Genomic DNA, 20,080 nt, shown 5'->3' on the forward strand with positions numbered 1-20,080 from the left:
ATTATAGGCATGAGCCACCCTGCCCAACAGAATTGTATGCTTTAAATGGGTGAATTGCATGGCTTCTGAATTATATCTCAATAAAAGTGATATTATATATATTATATTATTATAATATAATTATAGCATATTATTTATTTTTTCTTTTTTTTCTTTTTGGACACAGACTCTTACTCTGTTGCCCAGGCTGGAGTGCAGTGGTGCGATCTCGGCTCACTGCAACCTCTGCCTCCCGGGCTCAAGCGATTCTCGTGCCTCAGCCTCCCGAGTAGTTGGGATTGCAGGCATGCACCACCACACCCAGCCAATAACCTATTACTATAATATTACTATTATATATATAATATATAAAAGGTCTGGAGCTTAATGATGACTTATGTTACTGTTGCTACTGCTAGGAGACAGGCCCTGTTCCAAAAGCATCACCTAAATCATCTGCCTTCCCCAGGAGGGCAAGTGCTGTTATTATTGTTATTATTATTATTATTCCTATGTCTCAGATGGGAAAGTTGAGGTACAAGGAAGTAGAGTCTCAGAGCTGGGTGCAGTGGCTCATGCCTATAATCCCAGCACTTCGGGAGGCTGAGGCAGGGGATTGCTTGAGGCTAGGGGTTCAAGACCAGCCTGGGCAACATAGTGAGACCCTATCTCTGCAAGATAAAAAAAATCTAAAAATTAGCCGAGTGTGGTGGTGCACACCTGTGGTCCCAGCTACTCGGGAGGCTGAGGTGGGAGGATCACTGGAGCCTAGGAGGCTGAGGCTGCAGTGAGCTGTGATGGCGCCACTGCACTCTAGCCTGGGTGACAGAACAAGACCCTGTCTCAAACAAACAAACAAAAAAAAGTAGAGTTTGGCCTGCCAAGGTGTGGAAGAACTTGGAGTTGAGCCAGAGTTGTCTGATGGGAGAGTCTTGTTTCGCTTCTACCCCAGGACTTCTCAACCTGTTGCAAAGCATTCTGGAGGATCGGCTGGGCGCGGTGGTTCACGCCTGTAATCCCAGCACTTTGGGAGGCCGAGATGGGGAGATCATTCGGTCAAGAGATCGAGACCATCCTGGCTAACACGGTAAAACCCCCTCTACTAAAAATACAAAAAATTAACTGGGCGTGGTGGCAGGCGCCTGTAATCCCAGCTACTTGGGAGGCTGAGGCAGGAGAATGGCGTGAACCCAGGTGGCGGAGCTTGCAGTGAGCTGAGATCGTTCCACGGCACTCCAGCCTGGGCAACAGAGCGAGACTGTCTCAAAACAAAACAAACAAAAATAAAACATTCCAGAGGATCTGTGAGCTTAGATGGGGGGTGAGGGGAAGACATCTGGAGTTTTCACTGAAATTCAGTTTCTGTCAACCACAAATATGACCAGCAAAGCGCAGTGGCATTAGCACGACCTGGGTCCCCGCCACCCAGAGGAATCACTGATGTGTTCATCAGTTGGCAGTTGTGGATTTTTTTTTTTTTTTGGAAACAGAGTCTCCCTCTGTTGCCCAGGCTGGAGTGCAGCGGTGAACTCTCAGCTCACTGCAAACTCCGCCTCCCAGGTTCAAGCGGTTCTCCTGCCTCAGCCTCCCCAGTAGCTGGGACCACAGGTGCCCACCACCAAGCCCGGCTAATTTTTTGTATTTTTTTAGTAGAGACGGGGTTTCAACGTGTTGCCCAGGCTGGTCTCGAACTCCTGAGCTCAGGCAATTCACTCGCCTTGGCCTCCCAAAGTGCTAGGATTACAGGCATGTGCCACCGCGCCCGGTCCAGTTGTGGATATTTTCAGCGACTGTATACGCTCATCGCTCACGGGCCCCACCGCCAGCTCTCTCTAGTGAATGCACTGATGCAGGTTGGCCCATAGCCCAGCCTGCCGTGTACTATATCTTTGGGGCCTCAGTTTCCTCACCTGCAAGCTGGGCCTATTAGTTCCCATGCTGGGGGTGCTGTGAGGACCCACGCGGTTCCCTGTTTAGCAAAGTTTAGTCACTTCTGTTCTTCCGCTCTGCCTGCAGGCAGTCAGCCTTCTGGAACTGAGTCCCAGAGCCCATGGAAATTGTGGATGAGTCTTTGTGAGTAATCAGGAGGGGTCTTTCAGAACAGTCTCTCTGAGAGTTTTGTGAGCCAAGGATGTTAAGAAATGGCCATTTAGGCTGGGCACAGTGGCTCACACTTGTAATCCCAGCACTTTGGGAGGCCGAGGAGGGTGGATCGCTTGAGCCCAGGAGTTCAAGACCAGCCTGGGCAATATGGTGAAACCCCGTCTCTACCAAAAATGCCAAAAAAAATTACCCGAGCATGGTGGTGCACACCTGTTCATTCCAGCTACTTGGGAGGCTGAGGCAGGAGAATGGCTTGAACCCGGGAGGAGGAGGTTGCAGTGGACCAAGATTGTGCCACTGCACTCCAGCCTGGGCAACACAGCGAGACTCCATCTAAAAAAAATTAATTTTTTTTTAAAGAAACAGCTGTTTTCCTATAGTGCTTTATTTTGCATGTGGAGGGGTAGTTCTAGAGCTAGGAAAGGGGATGGTCCATCCCTCTGAGACCCCAGAAATCAGCTTCCCACCCACACACAACCCCAGGGGGCCCACTGCCATGGCTCACGCCTGTAATCCCACTGCTTTGGGAGGCTGATGTGGGAGGACTGCTATAGACCAGTGAGACCCCAGTCTCTACGAAAAATAAAAATAAAACAATAAAATTAGCCAGGCGAGGTGGTGTGCACCTACTCAGGAGGCTGTGGCAGGAGGATCCTTTGACCCCAGGAGTTCGAGGCTTTAGTGAGCTATGATCACACCACTGCACTCCAGCCTGGGTGACCCAGTGAGATCTTCTCTCTCTGTCTCTCTTTAAGACAAGGTCTGGCTCTATCGCCCAGGCTGAAGTGCAGGCAGTGGTGCAATCTCAGCTCATCGCAACCTCCATCTCCTAGACTTAAGCAATCCTCTCATCTCAGCCTCCCCAGTAGCTGGGACCACAGACACACACCACTACACCCAGCTAATTTTTTTCTTTTCTTTTCTCTTTTTTTCTTTTTCTTTTTCTTTTTCTTTTTCTTTTTTGGTAAAGATTGGATTTCGACATTTTGGCCAGGCTGGTCTCGAACTTCTGACCTTAGATGATCCACCTGCCTCTGACTCCCAAAGTGCTGGGATTACAGGAGCAAGCCACAGTGCTGGGCTGAGACCCTGTGTCTTAAAAACAACAAAAGAAATAAACAAACAAAACACTTCCAGGGGCCTGCAGAGAAACAGGGTGCATCACCCCAGTCCAGCCGCCACCACGACTCGCCTGGACTCACACAGCAGTCGCCGCCTCGCTGCACTTGGTTTCCGCCCTTGCCCCGCGTCTATTCCCCCAAACAGCCACCAGAGGGTGCTGGTGAACCTAAGTCAGCTCAGGGCCCTCCTGAAGCTCCCGTCTCACTCAGAGTAATAGCGAAATCATCCCCCTGGAGGATACGGTCCCGCACGATGAGGTGCCCTTTGTTCCCTCTCCGACCTCACCTCCAGACCTCTCCCCATAACTCATGGGCTGCAGCCGCATTGACTTTTTCGCTGTTCCCCGACACTCCAGGCAGGCTCCTGCCACAGGGCCTTTGCACTGGCGGTTCCCTCTGCCTTGGATGCTGTTCCCTGAGAGATCTCCTGTGGCTTCCTCCCTCTTTTCCTGCATGTCTCTGCTCAAATATCACCTCCTCAAAGAATCCTTCCCTTCCCACCTGATCCCGAGGGCCCTGATGTGCAGTTGGGCAGGTTGTTCACTTCTCAAGGCACTCACTGGGTGGGTGAGAGGGGGCTGGAGCCCAGCTCACGCTCTGCCCTTCAAATTCTGGACCCAGGAGGAAGGGGTGCCCTTTTCTAGTTCACACAAAGGCATACTAGGGCCTGACAGCTGCCTTACCCACCTGCGGAGTCCTAATGAGGGAGAGTCAGGCTGTTGAGAACATAGGAAAGCAAAAAGATAAAGCAGCTAAGTTACAGGTCTGCCTTTCTATCCTGTCCAGGACATAGCCCTCCTGTACAAATAACTGTATCTTCCTGCGCCCGAGTATCACCAGACACCTGCAGGTGAGCTCACCGTAACCCTGGCGTTATCAGTACTGCACAAAGCCCTCTTCAGCACGCAGCATGAACTCTATCCTACAGGCCGGGCACAGTGGCTCACGCCTGTCATCCCAACACTTTGGGAGGCAGAGGCAGACGGATCACTTGAGGTCAGGAGTTCGAGATCAGCCTGGGCAACATGGTGAAAATCCGTCTCTACTAAAAATACAAAAATTAGCTGAGCGTGGTGGTGGGCGCCTGTAATCCCAGCTACTCGGGAGGCTGAGGCAGGAGAATCTGAGCGGCGGAGGTTGCAGTGAGCTGAGATCATGCCATTGCACTCCAGCCTGGGTGACAGAGCGAGACTCCATCTAAAAAACAGACAAAAAACCCAACTCCATCCTATACAACCCCCAGCAAGCCTTTGTTTCCTTGCAATCAGCTTATCTCTGGCTGTGCTGCCCATTGCAACCTTGCAGTGTATTTTCCTACTTTATGTCATAAATCTGCCTCTTTTTTTTTTTTTTTTTTTGAGATGGAGTCTCCCTCTGTTGCCCAGGCTGGAGTGCAGTGGTACAATCTTGGCTCACTGCAACAACCTCTGTCTCCTGGGCTCAAGTGATCCTCCCAGCTCCCAAGTAGCTGAGACTACAGGTATGCACCACCACACCCAGCTAATTTTTGTATTTTTATTTGTTATTGTTTTTTTGATGGAATTTCACTCTTGTTGCCCAGGCTGGAGTGCAATGACGCGATCTCAACTCACTGCAACCTCTGCGTCCTGGGTTCAAGTGATTCTCCGGCCTCAGCCTCCTGAGTAGCTGGGATTACAGGTGCCCACCGCCATGTCTGGCTAATTTTTGTATTTTTTAGTAGAGTCAGGGTTTTGCCATGTTGGCCAGGCTGGCCTCAAGCTCCTGACCTCATGTCATTTGCCCACCTCAGCCTCCCAAAGTGCTGGGATTAGAGGCGTGAGCCACTGTGCCCGGCCAATTTTTGTATTTTTAGTAGAGACAGGGTTTCACTATGTTAGTCAGGCTGGTCTTGAACTCCTGACCTCAAGTGATCTGCCCACCTCCCAAAGTGCTGGGATTACAGGCATGAGCCCATAAAACTGCCTTTGTTTACCTACAACCGTCTTGGTAAATTCTCTTACCCCACACCACCTGCCCAGATAATTGTTACTCACCTGTGACACCCACCTCCTTACCCTGCATGGAGGATTGAGTCATTGTGTCCTCTCAAAATATATGCTGATGTCCTAACCCTAGTGCCTGTGAATGTAATTTTATTTGGAATCAGGGTCTCTGGTCTGAAGAAAGCTAGAAGGGCTGGGCGCAGTGGCTCACGCCTGTAATCCCAGCACTTTGGGAGGCTGAGGCAAGCAGATCATGAGATCAGGAGATTGAGACTATCCTGGCTAACACAGTGAAGCCCTGTCTCTACTAAGTATACAAAAAATTAGCGGGGCATGGTGGCACATGCCTGTAGTCCCAGCTACTCGGGAGGCTGAGGCAGGAAAATTGCTTAAACCCTGGAGGCAGAGGTTGCAGTGAGCCGAGATCACGCCACTGCACTCCAGCCTGGGCGACAAAGCAAGATTTCTGTCTCAAAAAAAGAAAAAAAGAAAAAGAAAAGAAAAGAAAAAGCTAGAAGGGAAAAAAAAGAAAGGATCAGGGTCTTTGCAGATATGATTAAGTTATGACAAGGGCATACTGGTAGGACAGGCAAAAATCCAACATGGCTGATGCTCTTAGAAGAGACACAGTGGGAAATTAGCCAGAGATTGGACTGATTCAGCCACAAGCCAAGGAGCACCTGGGACCACCAGAAACTGGCAGAGGCAAGGAAGGATCCTCCTCTAGCACCTCGGGAGGGAGCATGGCCTTGCTGCCACCTCGTTTTTAGACTTCGAGCCTCTAGAGCTGTTGGAGAATAAATACCTGTTGCTTTAAGCTGCCCTATTTGGGGCATTTTGTTATAGCAACTTGAGGGGACTAATACACTTAGCATGATTTTTTTTTCTTTCTTTTTTTTGGGGGGGGGGTGGCGGGGGATAGTCTCACTCTGTTGCCCAGGCTGGAGTGGCACAATCTTGGCTTACTGCAACCTCCATCTCCTGGGTTCAGGTGATTCTCTTGTCTCAGCCTTCCTGGGTTCAGGCGATTCTCCTGCCTCAGCCTCCCAAGTAGCTGGGACTACAGGCACATGCCACCATGCCAGCTAATTTTTGTATTATTATTATTTTTTTTTAGTAGAGACAGGGTTTCACTATGTTGGCCAGGCTGGTCTCGAACTCCTGACCTCAGGTGACCTGCTCGACTTGGCCTCTCAAAGAGCCGGGATTACAGGTGTGAGCCACCGTGCCCAGCCTGATTTTTCTTTATATGGGCATCTGACACTGTACACATTTATAGTGGACCCTCGCTATTTGCAAATATCATATTTGTACATTTATCTGCTTGTCAAAACTTCTTTGTAACCCCCAAGTCAAGAATCTCAGCACACACAGGGCTGCAAAATATCAAGTTGCCCAACACACATTCCCAGCTGAGGTTGAATAAGGCGACACTCTGCCCTCTTTTTTTTTGGCTCTCGTACCATAAACACGCATCCTTTTTTTGGTGTATCCAGTCCCACACTTTTCACATTTTTGTGCTTTCTGTTGGTGACTCATTGTTCAAAATGGCCGTACGCGTAGAGCTGAAGTGCGGTCTAGTGACCTTAAAGTGCAAGAAGCTGTGATGTGCCTTTGGAGAAAAGATAAAATACATTTGTGACATAAACTTCCTCCAGGTTCCCGTTATAGTGCTGTTGGCATGACTTCGATGTGAACGAATCAACAATATAAATGAAATAAGGTCTATCTTTAGGGCTGGGCATGGTGGCTCACGTCTGTATTCCCAGCACTTTGAGAGGCCAAGGCCAGAGGATCACTCAAGCCTTGGAGTTCCAGACCAGCCTGGGCAACATAGTGAGATCCCATCACTACAAAAAATAAAAAAAATTAGCTAGGCATGGTAGTGCACCTATAATCTTAGCTACTTGGGAGGCTGAGGTGGGAGGATCACTTGAGCCTGGGAGGTCAAGGCTGCAGTGAGCCATGATCGTGCCACTGCACTCCAGCCTGGGTGACAGAGTGAGTCCATCTCAAAAGTACATTAAGAAGTGTTTTTAAACAGCAATACACGTAAACTAAGGTGATGTATTGACCAAAATGTGGTGATCAGAGGCCCTTAGAAACCTAACCCTGTCTGCCTGGGGGAAATGGCTCAGTATTCACTAATTCTCCGAGTGTATGCAGAGATCATAGCACCTTAACGGAAATAAGAATTGGCTGGATCTGGCTTCGCTGTTTACCACCTACCTTCCCCACTAACAAGTCAGCTTACCGGCTTAGCAGGGACTCCTGTCTGCCTTGTTCATGTTGAACCCCCTGAGTCTAGAACGGGGCCTGGTACTCAGCAGGTGCTCCACAAATGCACACGGAAGAAGGCCTCACAACCCCAGATCCAAACACTCCCCCACCCTCAAACACCCAAAAGCAATGGGCCAAGGCAGCGTGAGTACAGTTTTAAAAAAAGGATCGGTTTTTAATTTACAAGAGTTCTAAATGTACAGAATTCTCCTTTAAAAAAATCGTTATACACAATAAATACAGTACAAAAAAATTTATCTTACAGTACTAGTTTTGTCTCCGAGATTTCAAAATCTGGCGCGGGCGGCTGGAGGCAGGAAGAACAGAGGGAAGACTAGCTGGGCAGGGGGTCGGGGGAGAGGAAGACCCTAGTTTCTTGTTTTGCTCAGATTTCAAAGTCGAGGGGTGAGGGCGTTCGAAATCTCTCACTCACTTGCGCACACACACAGACACGGGTCACGGAGCTGGACGTGTGCATGTCACACGGGTGCCTGCGGGCACAGCGCGCTGGGAAGCTGGCTCCCCCAGCCCCTCTCTGGTTTTGACTGACAGCCTGTTGGGGGCGGTGGGGAGAGGCTGAGACTGTCTAGAAGGACCCTGCCAGCTCCTAGCACCCTCCACCATCTGAGAAGCCACACGGACAAGACAGGCACCCGGAGCGTTGGCATCAACCTGGTGGCCCCATCCTTGGCGAACACACGCGCGTGTCCCCCGGACAGAGAAGCAGAGTGTGCCGGGAAGTGGGAAGAAACAGGAACTGACACACCACTTTGCCCCTCCTTTGGCAGGGGAGGCGTTTTACATCACAGCCCCCTCCCCTAAATCCACGCCCACCCCCCAGCAACCCAGCTGAAGCAGGCAGCAGGGAAGGAGGCCTTTGTGACTCAAATAACTTAGGCAAGAAAAACCGTCAGGGGATCCCCGGCTTGAGTCCCCAGGAGGCTGAGGGCGGACACCCGGCTGGCGTCTGCGGGAGGAGGGGACGGGGAAGGGGAGGCGGCCCGGTGTTATCTGGTCAACGTCCTGGCACCGAGGCCGCCGTTGTGACTGGAGGGCGGGTAGGCCTCGGGCCTGTGCAGGGGCGGCGGAGAGGCGGGCGTGCCGGCCGGGGCAGCGTGGGGGTACGGGGGTGCGGGCGTCCGGCCGGGGGCCTGCTGCAGGTTCAGGATACTGTCGATGGCGCTCTGCAGGTGCTCGGTGAGCGTGTCATCCTGCGGGCTGTCGCTGGAGAAGCTGGCCTGGTCCACATCGGGCGACTCTGACTTGCGCCGCTTGGCAGGGGGCAGCGCAGGCGCCTCCCAGTCGGGGTCCCCAGTGCCTTGGGCGGCGCTGGCTGCGGGCTCTGGCGGGGCGCCCTTCAGCATACGCTGGTACAACTCATCCTCCACGGCCGCCAGCTCGCGGATGAGCCCGCTGGTGGCCTCGTCCACTTTGGCGGGCAGCGGCGCCGGGCTGCCTCCCCGTGCCCTGCCTGCGGGCGTCCCCTCTGGCGCGCCAGGGCCCCCCACGTTCTCGCGGTAGGTCTTGCGCAGTGGCAGGCGCGGGCAGTGCGGGGCGGTGCCCAGGGGCTTGCGCTCGGGGGCGGCAGGCGGCGGGTGGTCCACCGTGCCATTCATCTGGCCCGTGGGTGGCGGTGGCGGCGGCGGCGGCCTTGGCGGGGGCTCAGCCACCTTGAGGGCGGCTGGGGGAGGCGGGGGCTGGTGCACGGGGTCCAGGGCCGTGTTGTGCACGACCTTGCTGAGACCGGCTTCCTGCTTGATCTTAAGCTTGAGCCCAATGCGGCTCCGGGCCTCGTACGTCTTGATAGGCGGGCGGTTGCGGGAGGGCATGGGGCCATCCTCGTCGGCGTCCAAGGAGGAGGCAGCAGAGGAGGAGGAGGAGGACAGGGAGGAGGACGCCCGAGCCCAGGTGACCGAAGGGGAGCCGCCTGCCCCGCCGTGCCGGATCACAAGCTTGGTGGGCAGGTGTGGAGGGGGCTGGGCGGAGGCCCCAGGAGCTGAAGACGACGGGGGGCCGTGGCCGGGGAGCCGATGACCCTCAGAAGAGGCCGCAACGGGAAGGCCGAGCGAGCGGGAGGAAGACACGTACTCGTCTGCAGAATCGGGGCAAAGAAAACCCACGGGGTTAGGTTGAGGCCCCCGCGACCGAGCTGGGAGGAGCTGTGTGCAGTAAGCACCTACCCCCTGCCAGGCACCAGACCCCACCCTGGACCCTCCAATCCTCAGGACAGGCTGGGTGAGACCCTCTTCAGCAAGGCCCAAATTCCCCCAACTCCAAACCACTGTGTCTGGCACAGCAGCCACGAGCCACGTCGGGCTCATTCAGACTTCAGTGAATTAAGAGAATATAAAACAAGGCTCACGCCTGTAATCCCAGCATTTGGGAGGCCAATGCAGGGGGATCGCTTGAGCCCAGGAGTTTGAGACCTTCCTGGGCACAGTAGTGAGACCCCTGTCTCTACAAACAAATAAATAAATAAAATATAAAAGTTCTATTGGACAGCGTTGCTCTAATTATATACATAACTTTTTAAAAATGGGGTTAAGAAGTATCTAATTTCAAAATCTGGTCTGAAATGACATGAGGTGTTTTTGTTGTTGTTGTTGTTGTTGTTGTTTTTGAGACAGAGTCTCATTCTGTTGCCAAGGCTGGAGTGCAGTGGCGTGATCTCAACTCACTGCAACCTCCGCCTCCTGGGTTCAAGTGATTCTCCTGCCTCAGCCTCCCAAGTAGCTGGGATTATAGATGCCAGACACCACGCCCAGCTAGTTTTTGTATTTTTAGTAGAGACAGGGTTTCACCACGTTACCCAGGCTGGTCTCGCATTCCTGACCTCAGGTGATTCGCCAGCCTCAGCCTCCCAAAGTGCTGGGATTACAGGTGTGAGCCACCACACCCGGCTACATGAGGTTATTTATGGTCTTGATTTATCCCAACTACTCTGGATACCCATCGATTTCACTCTAGAAGTGTGTTTGATCACAGAGTGCCTCCCCAAACCCACTGGGGGTAAACCAGAAGACAGCATCTAGGTAGCTCATCGCCTTTCTAAAAGCACGGATTCCAGAACATATCGGGCCGCAATGGTGTCAGATAAAGGACTGTAAACTGATCATCAAAACCCCCACTTTACAAAATGAGAACACGGAGACACAGAGAAGGTAAGTAACTTGCCCAAGGTCACACAGTCAGTAAGTGGCAAAGCCAGGATTTGAACCAAGACTCCAGCATTGAGCCCCTAACCACCGAACTATCCTTCCTCTCCTACCCTAGAGACTTGAGACTCGCTCCTGGCCCCTCCTTCACTATGGCCCCCCCTTTGCACCCATTTAAGTACCAATGACTACTTTTTCAAAATTCAGGTCCAGAGCTCGAGGTGAAAAGCCTGGGCCTGGCAGCAGAAAGCAGGGACCATGTTTTTTTAAGGGAAGCTCTGGAGTTGGAATGCAGGTGAGGGCTAAGGGAATATTCTAAAAACGCTGGCAGCTGGGAACTGCCTGTACCGTTTCCTGCAGACAGGAGACTAGAGTGAGGCCAGCGAGCCGCCTAAGGTGCAACACTTAAGGAGGCGCTCACTCTCAGAGTCCCCAAAGGACTGGCACCCAAGAGTGGGCGCTACCTTATATACTTTGCAACCTAGGAGCCTGCTCTCCCGTTTTCTGTCCCATGGGGGTGGCAGAATATTCCCCCCATCCTAGGGTGTCGGGGTTCGTGAAAGGGACACACAGGGATGGAGGAAGATGGATGTGGGCTCTCTGGTCTGGGAGGCGGCAGGTCAAGGGAGGCCCAGCCGCAGTAGGAAGGCGGGGCTGGGGCGCCTCCTAGTGGTGGAGTGAGGTAGGGCCATACACCCACTCCCCACCCGGAATCTAACTCTTCCGCCCAGGTGGGGTGGGGGCACCTCTCCCTCCCCTCCCCTCTCACTACCCTCTCTCACCTGGCTTCTCCTTGGCCAGCTGTTTATCCAAGGCAAGGGTGGTCTTTTCCTCCTGAATGAACATTCGGTCGATCATTACCATCTCCGCTGAGGGGCTCACCCTCTGGGGTAGGGGGGAAGAGAAGACGTGCGAGTGAACCAGCAAGAAGGGGGAAGGGGCGCGAGCGATGGGGACGATGCGCACAGGGTCCAAACTGTCCTCCTTGTGATCAGAGCTCACGCCTCCCTCCCAACCTCCCTCCCGGGGCTAGAAGGGGTGGAAGGCTCCACCTTGCCCAGAGCGGGCGAGGGAAAGGGGCAGCGTCCCAGCGGGGAAGAGCCCAGAAACGAGGAAGGCAACTCTGACCCTACCCGGGACTCCTCTAGGAGCAGGAGCCGGTATTTATTGAGCATGGCCTGGGTGCGTTTCAGCAGCTGCGTGGAGACCGTCTCAAACTCCTCATCCACTGCAAGGAAGGGAAGAGAGGCAAGGGCGGAGATGTTGGGGGCGGCCGCAGCCGCGCAGGAAGGACGGCGGGGCGGGGCAGCACAGCGCACCGTGCACCTACAACTCTACGCTGGCGGCGCCCCGCCCCACCGGCTGGGGTCCCCCGGGACATACAAGGCTGTGTCCTGGGGAGGCCTCACCTTTGTGGTAGTCATTGGGGGAGGGGAGGGCGCCCTGGTAGACATGGTAGGGCAGAAGGCGATGCAGGGCGTCCTCGAAGGAGGGGAAGGCCGTCTTGTAGTCGGGGTGCAGGACGGAGCCCTGGTGTTTGTGCAAATGCTCCAGGAAACTGCAGGTGGAGAGGGGAGAGACCACACACGGCGGAGGGTCGGGGTGGGGGGGCAGGTGAGGGCCAGGGGAAGTCCCTGAACCCTCAGCCCCAGACCGCAACTGAACACAACAGAGGGAAGGGGAATACTTGGGCAGCAGTGTTCGCAAGTGCTGAACGTGCTTGTTGCGTCTCACTGAGTCCCTGGGGCCGACCAAAGCAGTACTATCGCTATTCCCATTTTACAGAAGGGGAAGATGAGGTGGAGAAAGTGAAGTGAAGTCACTCCTTCCCAAAGCACATAAAGGAGGAAGAGCAGAGCGGGAGAGGCCAGAGCCTGGAAGCTGCTATTCTGCCTCCTGCCACCTGGGGCCAGTGTGGCTCCACCCTGGTTCTTCCTAAGTGCAGCCTTCGGGGAGGGAAGGAGGGAGACTGGATCCTGTCTTCTCACGGGCCGCTTTTGTAGCCCATGTTACAGCGGGTTATGTCTATTGGCTGTGTGACTGTCTCTCCCACCAGGCAGGCCCAACTCCACCCTTGGCTAAAAACCAGCAGCCTCTCTGTACTCTGGGGGCAGGGACTTTGTCACTTACTCCTGTGTTCCCAACATGGGGCTCAGGCCTGGGCACTGAGTGGGGACTTAATCTACACTCCTAGGCCAGGCAGAGGCTCATGCCTTCAATCCCAGCGTTTTGCCGGGCCAAGGCAGAAGGACTGAGCCCAGGAGTTCAAGACCAGCCTGGGCAACACAGCAAGACCCTGTCTCTACAAAAATTATTTAAAAATTAGCCAAGTGTGGTGGCACGTGCCTGTGGTCCCAGCTACTCAGGAGACTAAGATGGGAGGATCGCTTGAGCCCAGGAGTTTCAGACCAACCTAGGCCGGGCATGATGGCTCATACCTGTACTCCCAGCACTTTGGGAGGCCGAGATGGGCAGATCACTTGAGGTCAGAAGTTCAAGACCAGCCTGGCCAACATAATGAAAACCCATCTCTACTAAAAATACAAAAAATAGGCACCTGTAATCCCAGCTACTCAGGAGACTGAGGCAGGAGAATCACTTGAACCCAGGAGGCAGAGGTTGCAGTGAGCCGAGATTGCACCACCGTACTCCAGCCTGGGTGATAGAATGAGACTTGGTCTCCAAAAACAAAACAAAACAAAAACAAAACCAACCAGACTGGGCAACATAGTAAGACCTTGTCTCCACAATATATGTAAAAATATATATATGTTTTTTGGTGGGAGGACGGAGTCTCGCTGTCACCCAGGCTGGAGTGCAATGGCGCGATCTCAGCTCACTGCAACCTCCACCCCCCAGCCTTACATGTTTTTAAAAAACACTCATGGTGGGCTGGGCATGGTGGCTCATGCCTGTAATCCCAGCACCTTGGGAGACCGAGGCAGGCAGATCACTTGAGGCCAGGAGTTCAAGACCAGCCTGGCCAACATGGTGAAACCCCGTCTCTACTAAAAATACAAAAATTAGCTGGGCATGGTGGTGGGTGCCTGTGGTCACAGCTACTTGGGAGGCTGGGGCAGGAGAATCACATGAACCCGGGAAGCGGAGGTTGCAGTGAGCCAACATTGCTATTGCACTCTAGCCTAGGTGACAGAGTGAGACTCTGGCTCAAAGAAATCCCCCTAAAACAAAACAAAAAACCCTGGTGGTGGAAGGAAGGCAGGAGAGAGGGCAGACAGGCATCCAGCATTTACCCATCCATCCACCCAGACTCCCATCCATCCATCTCCAAACACCCCCCATCACCCTCCCAACAGCCATGTCCACCCACTCACTTCCCCCACCCAGTAGGGCTCAGCACTGACGTTGCCCCGCTGTGTGGGAGATGCAGAGGGCACAGCAACAACCAGGACGGACCAAACTGCTGCCCTCTTGAGCCCCAGCCTGGCGGAGTCACAGCCCACCCTCCCTCCACCACCCTCTGGTCACCCCCATTACCACCCCATTTTCCAGAAAGGGAAACTGAGGGTCTATGAGGGAACTACATTGCTAGCAAGAGGTGGAGCTGGGCTCGGCAACTGGGTCCCCAACCCCACTTCTGGAGGGTGGCCCCATGCTCCCGTCTCTGGAAAGTACCGGGCAGGCGTGCAGGGGTGGGGTGTGGACTCACCAGGCTTCCTTGCTGGGCTGAAGCGTTGGGGGCTTCTTCAGGCCACTCAGCTTGCTCTCGTACTGGGAGAAGAAAGGTGAGTGAGAGGCCTTTGCCTCCAGAAGCCCTCCCTCCCCTGACCTGCTTCCCCTTCGCGCCCTGACCCGCTTCCCCTGCAGCCTGGGATAAAGACGGGGCAGGGGACCGCTGTCTCACCCGGGTGGGGGCCTGGCCCCAGCCGCAGGATCCCCTGCCCATCACAATAAACTCCAGGGGGAGACCTGGGCTGGGTTGGAGAGCGGACGGAGAGGGTGAAAGGCAGGCTGGAGCCCTGGGCGTCCTCCACCTGGGTCCCCTCCGTCCCCTCGCCCAGGGCCGCCTGTGTGTGACCTCCCTCCTCTGCTGGATGCCTGCTTCCCACGTCACCGCCCAGCACCCGGCGCCCCTGCCTCGCACAGCCTCTCTCCCTATGCGGCTCCAGTCGTTTCGCCCCCCCACCTCCCTTCCTTGCTTCCCCTCTTGTCCTCAGCGTCTGGCATCTCCGTCTCTGAGCCTCTCCCGGCCTCTTGGGTCCTGGTCCTCCCATCTGCTCCTCTCCTTGTCTTCCATCTCCCTGACGTCTTACAGGTGGCCTCGGCCTCAGCTGTCCCCGCCCTCTCACCCTTCCATTCTTGGTCCCTGATCCGCTCTGTCTCAGGTCTGTCTCGTCTCAACCCGCCTTTCCTATCCTGAGTCTTAGCCCTGTCCTCCCCATCCTGTGTCCATGTCACTTGCTCTTGCCCCAGTGACAGTCCCTCACGCTGTTGCCAGTCGTCTTGGTGCCGTCTCTGTCCCACCATTTCCGTGTTTCTCCTCATCTCTGGCTGCCTGTCTGGGTGTCATTCTGCCCTTCCTGTCCCTGCACGGCTGATCGTGGTGTCTCAGCTGCCTGATGGTCCCAGCTTCATCCTGTCCCTGTCTTCCCGTGTCTCCCTGCCCCTGCCAGCCCCGGTTCCCAGTTCCCAAAGACTCCTGGTCCTGTCCTGACCCCTGCTCTGACGGCCCCTTACCTGCAGCCCAGAGGTCTTCCCTGGCCCAGAGGAAGCGGCCTTGGCCACATTCAGGGTCGGGAGGTTGCTGGCAAAAGCCTTGTTCTCGGCCGGAAGCAGAGGAGGGAGGCCTGGGGGTGGGCGGGGTGGGGAGACAGGGCCTGCGGTCACTGCGTGAAGGCCCCTTCCTCAAATGGTAGCCCCACCCTGTACCCCACCCCTCTCCTCCTGGCCCTCTGGCCCTTCAAATCTGGGGCCAGCCCTGCCACCTCCAGCCTTCCTAGGTCCCTTGAGTTCTGGCTGATGCCCTGTGCTGAGTCCCACAGCCCTGCCCCAGACCCTCCTCCCTGCTCTCAGCCCTGCTCGCCCATCTTCAGGCCCCGTCTCCCTGGGCACGTGGGCAACCTCCCCCCTACCTGTGGTGGCCATGGGCGCCGGGGCGGGGGCGTGGCTGGGGGCGGTGGGGGTCCCGGATGGGGCCTGCCCACTGACCAGCACAGAAGCAGTGGGGCTGGTGAGGGGCCCCAGGCTGGTGGCGGTCTGCGGGGTGGCAGGGCCCCCCGCAGTCTTGTTCTGTAGAATGATTCCGGACGGCACCTGAGGAGGGGACAGGTGGATGAGGGGTGGGGAACACAGGCTAGGAGTGGGGGTGTCCAGACGCAGCAGGGCTGGGGAGGAACACAGATCCGTAAGGCGGAGGGGCTCCCATCAGACTGAGGGGATGGGATGGGATGGGGCTGATGGGGCGGGCGGTCCCTGCCTCCCGTTACCTGGTGAAATCTCTCGAGAAGAGCCTTCGGCTGGGGCAGCGCTGGGAAGGGGGTGGTCACCATCTGGAAGGTCCGAGGAGGCGGTGGGGGGGGTGCTGCCGGCTCGGGGACCAGGTGGAGGGTTGGAGGGGGCGTGGGGGACTTGTGGGGCCCCTGGCCAGGTGGGAACTGGAGCTGGAAGTCGGATGGCGTAGGGGCTGGCAACCTGGAGGACGTCTCGGAGGAGGAGGCCACAGCGGAGGAGGTGGAGGATGGAGGGAGGTGGGGGGCTGGGGGCAGCGGTCCCTCAGGCGGCTGGGATGGGGGGCGGAGAGGCGGCTGGGGCGGGCCTGGGGCAGTAGGGGCCGGGTTGCTGGCAGGTGGGGGAACGCCCAGCTGGTTTTGGATGACAAAGATGCCAGGCAGAGTTGGGGGGGCCTGGGGTGGGGGACAAGGGTGCAGGGCTGGCTCTGAGGGAGGGCGGGACACACTCTGGGGCCGGGAGGGTGGGCGGGAAGGGGGCCGGGCGGGGTGTGGGGAGGGCAGGTGGGGGCTGTCCCCCAGAGGGGCCTGGTGAGGTAGTGACGGGGACGAAGAGGGGCCTGGGCCCTTCAGCGGAGCCGCTGCCGGGATCTGGGCAGGGGAGGGAGGGAGAGGGGAGGGGCGGGGGTCAGAACCAACCGTAGCTCCCATTGCCCCAAGACACTGGGGTCCCCAGCCATCCCCGCCAGAAGCCCCCTTCCTTGCCCACCCCCATCCTAAGAGGGGAGCCCGCCACAGCTGCCCGTCCCTCCCTCGTCTCTCATTCCCCATGGCGCCCCCTCCACCTGCCCCTGACCTCTGTCCCCCACCCCAGCTCCTCCACATTTCTCTGGCTTCCAATTTCAACCCCCCTTCTGCCCCATTCCCCCATCCCCTCGCAGTTCCCCGGACAAAGGCGAGCCCTGCAGGGTTGGGGTGGCAGCAGCGGAGGAAGCAGAGGCAGTGGTGGCGGCGGCAGCAGGGGCACCACATCTGCTGCCCAGCAGGAGGCAGGAGGGCCGGGCGGCGAGCACAGCAGCGGGGAAGGAGGGCGGGCAGGGCAGCGTCCCAGCCGCCAGCCCCCACCAGCCCATCCAGCCAAGTCAAGGCAAAGAGACGCCAGCATGATGCTGTGTACCGTGGCTAGGGGCTGATGACCATGGCACGGGGGCTGCCGAGGATACAGATGGCCACACAGGGACAGGCCTGGGTTCACAGCCACATGTGGACCTCTGGATGCGGGCATGGGAAGGCCCAGACCCCCTTCTAAGTGTCCTGGGCACCTGCCTCTGTGTGCCTGTGTGGCCATGGCTGCAGGCCTACCTGGGCGCCACGTGAGCTTGCAGGTGCAAGCGTGCGTGTGTGTGCACAACATACCAGACTGTGATGAAGCCTGTGTCTGCAAGCACACGTGATCTGGTGCTAGTTCTGTCACGCGCACACAGCCACCTCGCCTAAAGCATGTCTCAGACAGAGCGCCTTGCCCCTATGGACCCTCCTCCCAAAGAATCCCAGAGCAGCCACTGTGTAATCAGTGGGCACCAGCTGTGTACCCAATGCTGGGCTGGCACCGTGACGCTTGCTGTCACAGAATCTGCATCCTAGTAACAGCTCATGCTGATCTAACACGAATGGCCGGCCTCCTGCATCCATTTGTGCAATCTTGCAATCTCTCCCTAGCCCTGAGAGCAGTGGTAACACTGGACCCATTTCACAGATAAGAAACTGAGGCCAAGGCGCCAAAACTGGTCCAGACTCTCCAGGCTGGGGAAGGTGGAACTGAGGCCTTTACACTGCTCAGTGACTTCTGAGCCGTTTCTCAAAGCTGACTGAGTTCAGGTTTAGATGGCTCAGGAGTTCTGCCCGAGGACAGCCAGTGCCACCACACTCCAGAGCCGGGCCTCTCGGCATGACATCAGATTCACCACCAGATTTGGCCTCTAAGTCCTAGAGCCCTTCCAGCATCCCTTCCAAGCTGGGCCCTGAGTAACTTCTGACAGTTAAAGAACCAAACCAATCAATCAATCAATCAGTCATCAATCTAGACACCCGAAAGCTTTGCCACTTCTAAGAAGAGATAAGAGGCGCAGTCCTTGGCGCTGTGTACGGCTGGTGGGGCTGCCCCCTGGAAGGCAGCTTGGTCTGGGGACTTTGAAAGGGTCACGACTGTGACCTGGAAATTCCCCCTCCAGAAATCTGTGATAAAGAATATTCGACTGGGCACGGTGGCTCATGCCTGTAATCCCAGCCCTTTGGGAGGCTGAAGCAGGCAGATAACCTAAGGTCAGGAGTTCGAGACAAGCCTGGTCAATATGATGAAACCCCGTCTCTACTAAAAATACAAAAAAAAATTAGCCGCCATAGTGGCATGCACCTGTAATCCCAGTTACTTGGGAGGCTGAGGCTGGAGAATCGCTTGAACCCAGGAGGCGGAGGTTGCAGTGAACCAAGATCGCACCACTGCACTCGAGCCTGGGCAACAAGAGTGAAAACTCTGTCTCAAAAACAAACGACGAAAAAGAATATTCAAGTACTTGCTCATGGGGATACCCACTGTGGGAGTATTTACAATAGAGGAGAAGGAGAAATGACTCAAATGGCCAATGGCAGGTACATCGCTGAGTCGGAGAAAAAAGAACTTGCCCACTCAACAGGTTCCAAGGGCTCAGGGAGGTGGCCCACACGCAGCGGCACTCTGATGCTACATGAAATAGGAGAATAATACAACATTACAGGATCGCTGGGCGCCTGGTGAAGTTGGATTATGGACAGTGGATTTGACAACAGTATCATGTCAATGCTGTCTGCTTTATTTCTTTGCAGAATGATGGTTAAGAAAGAGAATGTCGTTGTTCTCAAAGGTTGAAATATTATACTAAAATATTAAGGGGTAGGCTGGCCGTGGTGGCTCACGCCTGTAATCCCAGCACTTTGGGAGGCCAAGGCAGGTGGATCACTTGAGCCCAGTAGTTCAAGACCAGCCTGGTCAACATGGTGAAACCCCATCTATACTAAAAACACAAAAATTAGCAGGGCATGGTGGTGTGCGCCTGTACTCCCAGCTACTCAGGAGGCTGAGGCAAGAGAATCACTTGAACCCGGGAGGTAGAGGCTACAGTGAGCCGAAACTGCACCACTGCACTCCAGACTGGGCAACAGAGTGGGACTCAGGCTCAAAAATAAATACATATATACATACACACATAAAATAAAATATTAAGGGGCGAAGGGGTATAATGGTTGCAACTTACTCTCAACTGATTCAGAAAAAAATGTACACAGAATGAGAATGCTAAGGTCAAGGCAAATGCAGCAAAAGGCTGACAATGGGTAGATGTGGTAGGCAGCCACCACCAATCCCCACCTCCTTGTGTTCAGTCCCCTCCCCCACTGCTGGTCTTTGTGGCCAATAGAATTTGGCAGAAGTGATTATATGACACTTCCAAGATTAGTTATAAAAAGCCTGCGGCTCCCATCCTGAGCATTCTCAGTCTGTTTCTATTGGGTCACTCACTTTGCAGGAAGCCAACCGCTGTGTGTCATGTGCTGCCCCTTGGAGAGGCCCACTGAGGGAACAATTGAGGCCTCCTGCTAATAGCCACACAAGTAAGCGTGGGAGCAGGTTCTCCAGATCAGTGGGACCTTCAGATGACTACCGCCCAACTGACATCATGACTACAACCTCATGGGAGATACAGAGCTAGAACCTCCTAGCTAAGCTGCTTTCAGATTCCTGATGCTTAGAAACTGTGTGAGACATGTGAATGCTTGCTGTTTGAAGCTGGTAAGTTTTGAGGGTAATTTACTGCATAGCAATAGATAACTAACACATCTAGTTGAGGAGTAAAGAGCTACTATGAGCTCTCTGTACTAGTCCTGAAACTTTTTATGTGTTTGAAGTCATTTAAACATAAAAAGCTTAAAGATACCAAAAACTTAAAAAGTTTTAATTTCATTCTCATCAAAAGTGCACATGCACACAACCCACAAATTAAGTCACATGCCAAATGACTTACTGGGGAAAATACTTG

The 20,080-nt window shown here is 55.1% G+C and overlaps 1 protein-coding gene across 3 annotated transcripts in view; it reads right to left on the minus strand.

Annotated features, from left to right (window-relative positions):
* Window positions 1-7,596: 7,596 nt before the first annotated feature.
* The window catches only part of BICRA (BRD4 interacting chromatin remodeling complex associated protein), a 32,516-nt gene continuing 20,032 nt past the window's right edge, over window positions 7,597-20,080 (minus strand). For all 3 annotated transcript variants that reach the window (XM_031659109.1, XM_031659107.1, XM_031659108.1), the window contains 8 exons: window positions 16,050-16,661; window positions 15,696-15,876; window positions 15,301-15,410; window positions 14,273-14,334; window positions 12,012-12,160; window positions 11,736-11,830; window positions 11,385-11,487; window positions 7,597-9,539 (listed from right to left, as the gene is read on the minus strand). In XM_031659109.1, coding sequence (XP_031514969.1) covers window positions 8,455-9,539; window positions 11,385-11,487; window positions 11,736-11,830; window positions 12,012-12,160; window positions 14,273-14,334; window positions 15,301-15,410; window positions 15,696-15,876; window positions 16,050-16,661 — 2,397 coding nt within the window. In that variant the 3' untranslated portion in view covers window positions 7,597-8,454. The remainder of the gene's footprint in view (window positions 9,540-11,384; window positions 11,488-11,735; window positions 11,831-12,011; window positions 12,161-14,272; window positions 14,335-15,300; window positions 15,411-15,695; window positions 15,877-16,049; window positions 16,662-20,080) is intronic.

The sequence above is a fragment of the Papio anubis genome, chromosome 20, assembly GCF_008728515.1.
Source record: "Papio anubis isolate 15944 chromosome 20, Panubis1.0, whole genome shotgun sequence".
Lineage (NCBI taxonomy): Eukaryota > Metazoa > Chordata > Mammalia > Primates > Cercopithecidae > Papio > Papio anubis.